Source organism: Mizuhopecten yessoensis, unplaced genomic scaffold (assembly GCF_002113885.1).
Source record: "Mizuhopecten yessoensis strain PY_sf001 unplaced genomic scaffold, ASM211388v2 scaffold1855, whole genome shotgun sequence".
In the NCBI taxonomy this organism is placed as follows: domain Eukaryota; kingdom Metazoa; phylum Mollusca; class Bivalvia; order Pectinida; family Pectinidae; genus Mizuhopecten; species Mizuhopecten yessoensis.
The window spans coordinates 181,420-181,941 of record NW_018404255.1 but is presented as its reverse complement, the minus strand read 5'-3'; the positions used below and the strand labels follow the sequence as shown (position 1 = coordinate 181,941).

General features: G+C 34.9%; 1 protein-coding gene across 1 annotated transcript in view; it reads left to right on the top strand.

Annotated features, from left to right (window-relative positions):
- Nucleotides 1-345: 345 nt before the first annotated feature.
- The window catches only part of LOC110441412 (beta-ureidopropionase-like), a gene marked incomplete at its 5' end in the record, with an annotated part of 79,140 nt that continues 78,963 nt past the window's right edge, over nt 346-522 (top strand). The window contains one exon of the mRNA XM_021484535.1: nt 346-388. Coding sequence (XP_021340210.1) covers nt 346-388 — 43 coding nt within the window. The remainder of the gene's footprint in view (nt 389-522) is intronic.

The window sequence follows — 522 nt, the reverse complement described above, 5'->3', positions numbered from 1 at the left end:
GGACATTATGGAGACGGGGAATCAACCTTTTTTGGGACATTATGTCGACAGGGCACTGAGTGTGCTTAGTAATTGACAGAACATCTATATTAGGAGTTGAGATTCAGAGTTTGAGTCTCAACATCAAAAAAGTGGTATGGAGTTGTGAGACTGAATTATAATTTGGTGGGAAATCAAAACAGGGCATGGCATCCACTTACATATAGCGGGTTATGCATCAATAATGGGAAAGACACCAAAAAGTGGGGTAAGTTGCAATAAGATAAAAAAATGTTATGCTCCAGAGGCATTATAATTGAAGATATCAATTGAATATACAGTAAATTGATAGTTCTTTCTTTTCAGGAGGAATTTGCTAATGAATTTACATCTGGGAATGGTAAACCAGGTAAGTGATAAAAACATAGGTAATAGTTATTTACCTGGTACTGTATATGTCAGGTAAGTGATAAAAACATAGGTAATAGTTGTATACCTGGTACTGTATATGTCAGGTAAGTGATAAAAACATAGGTAATAGTT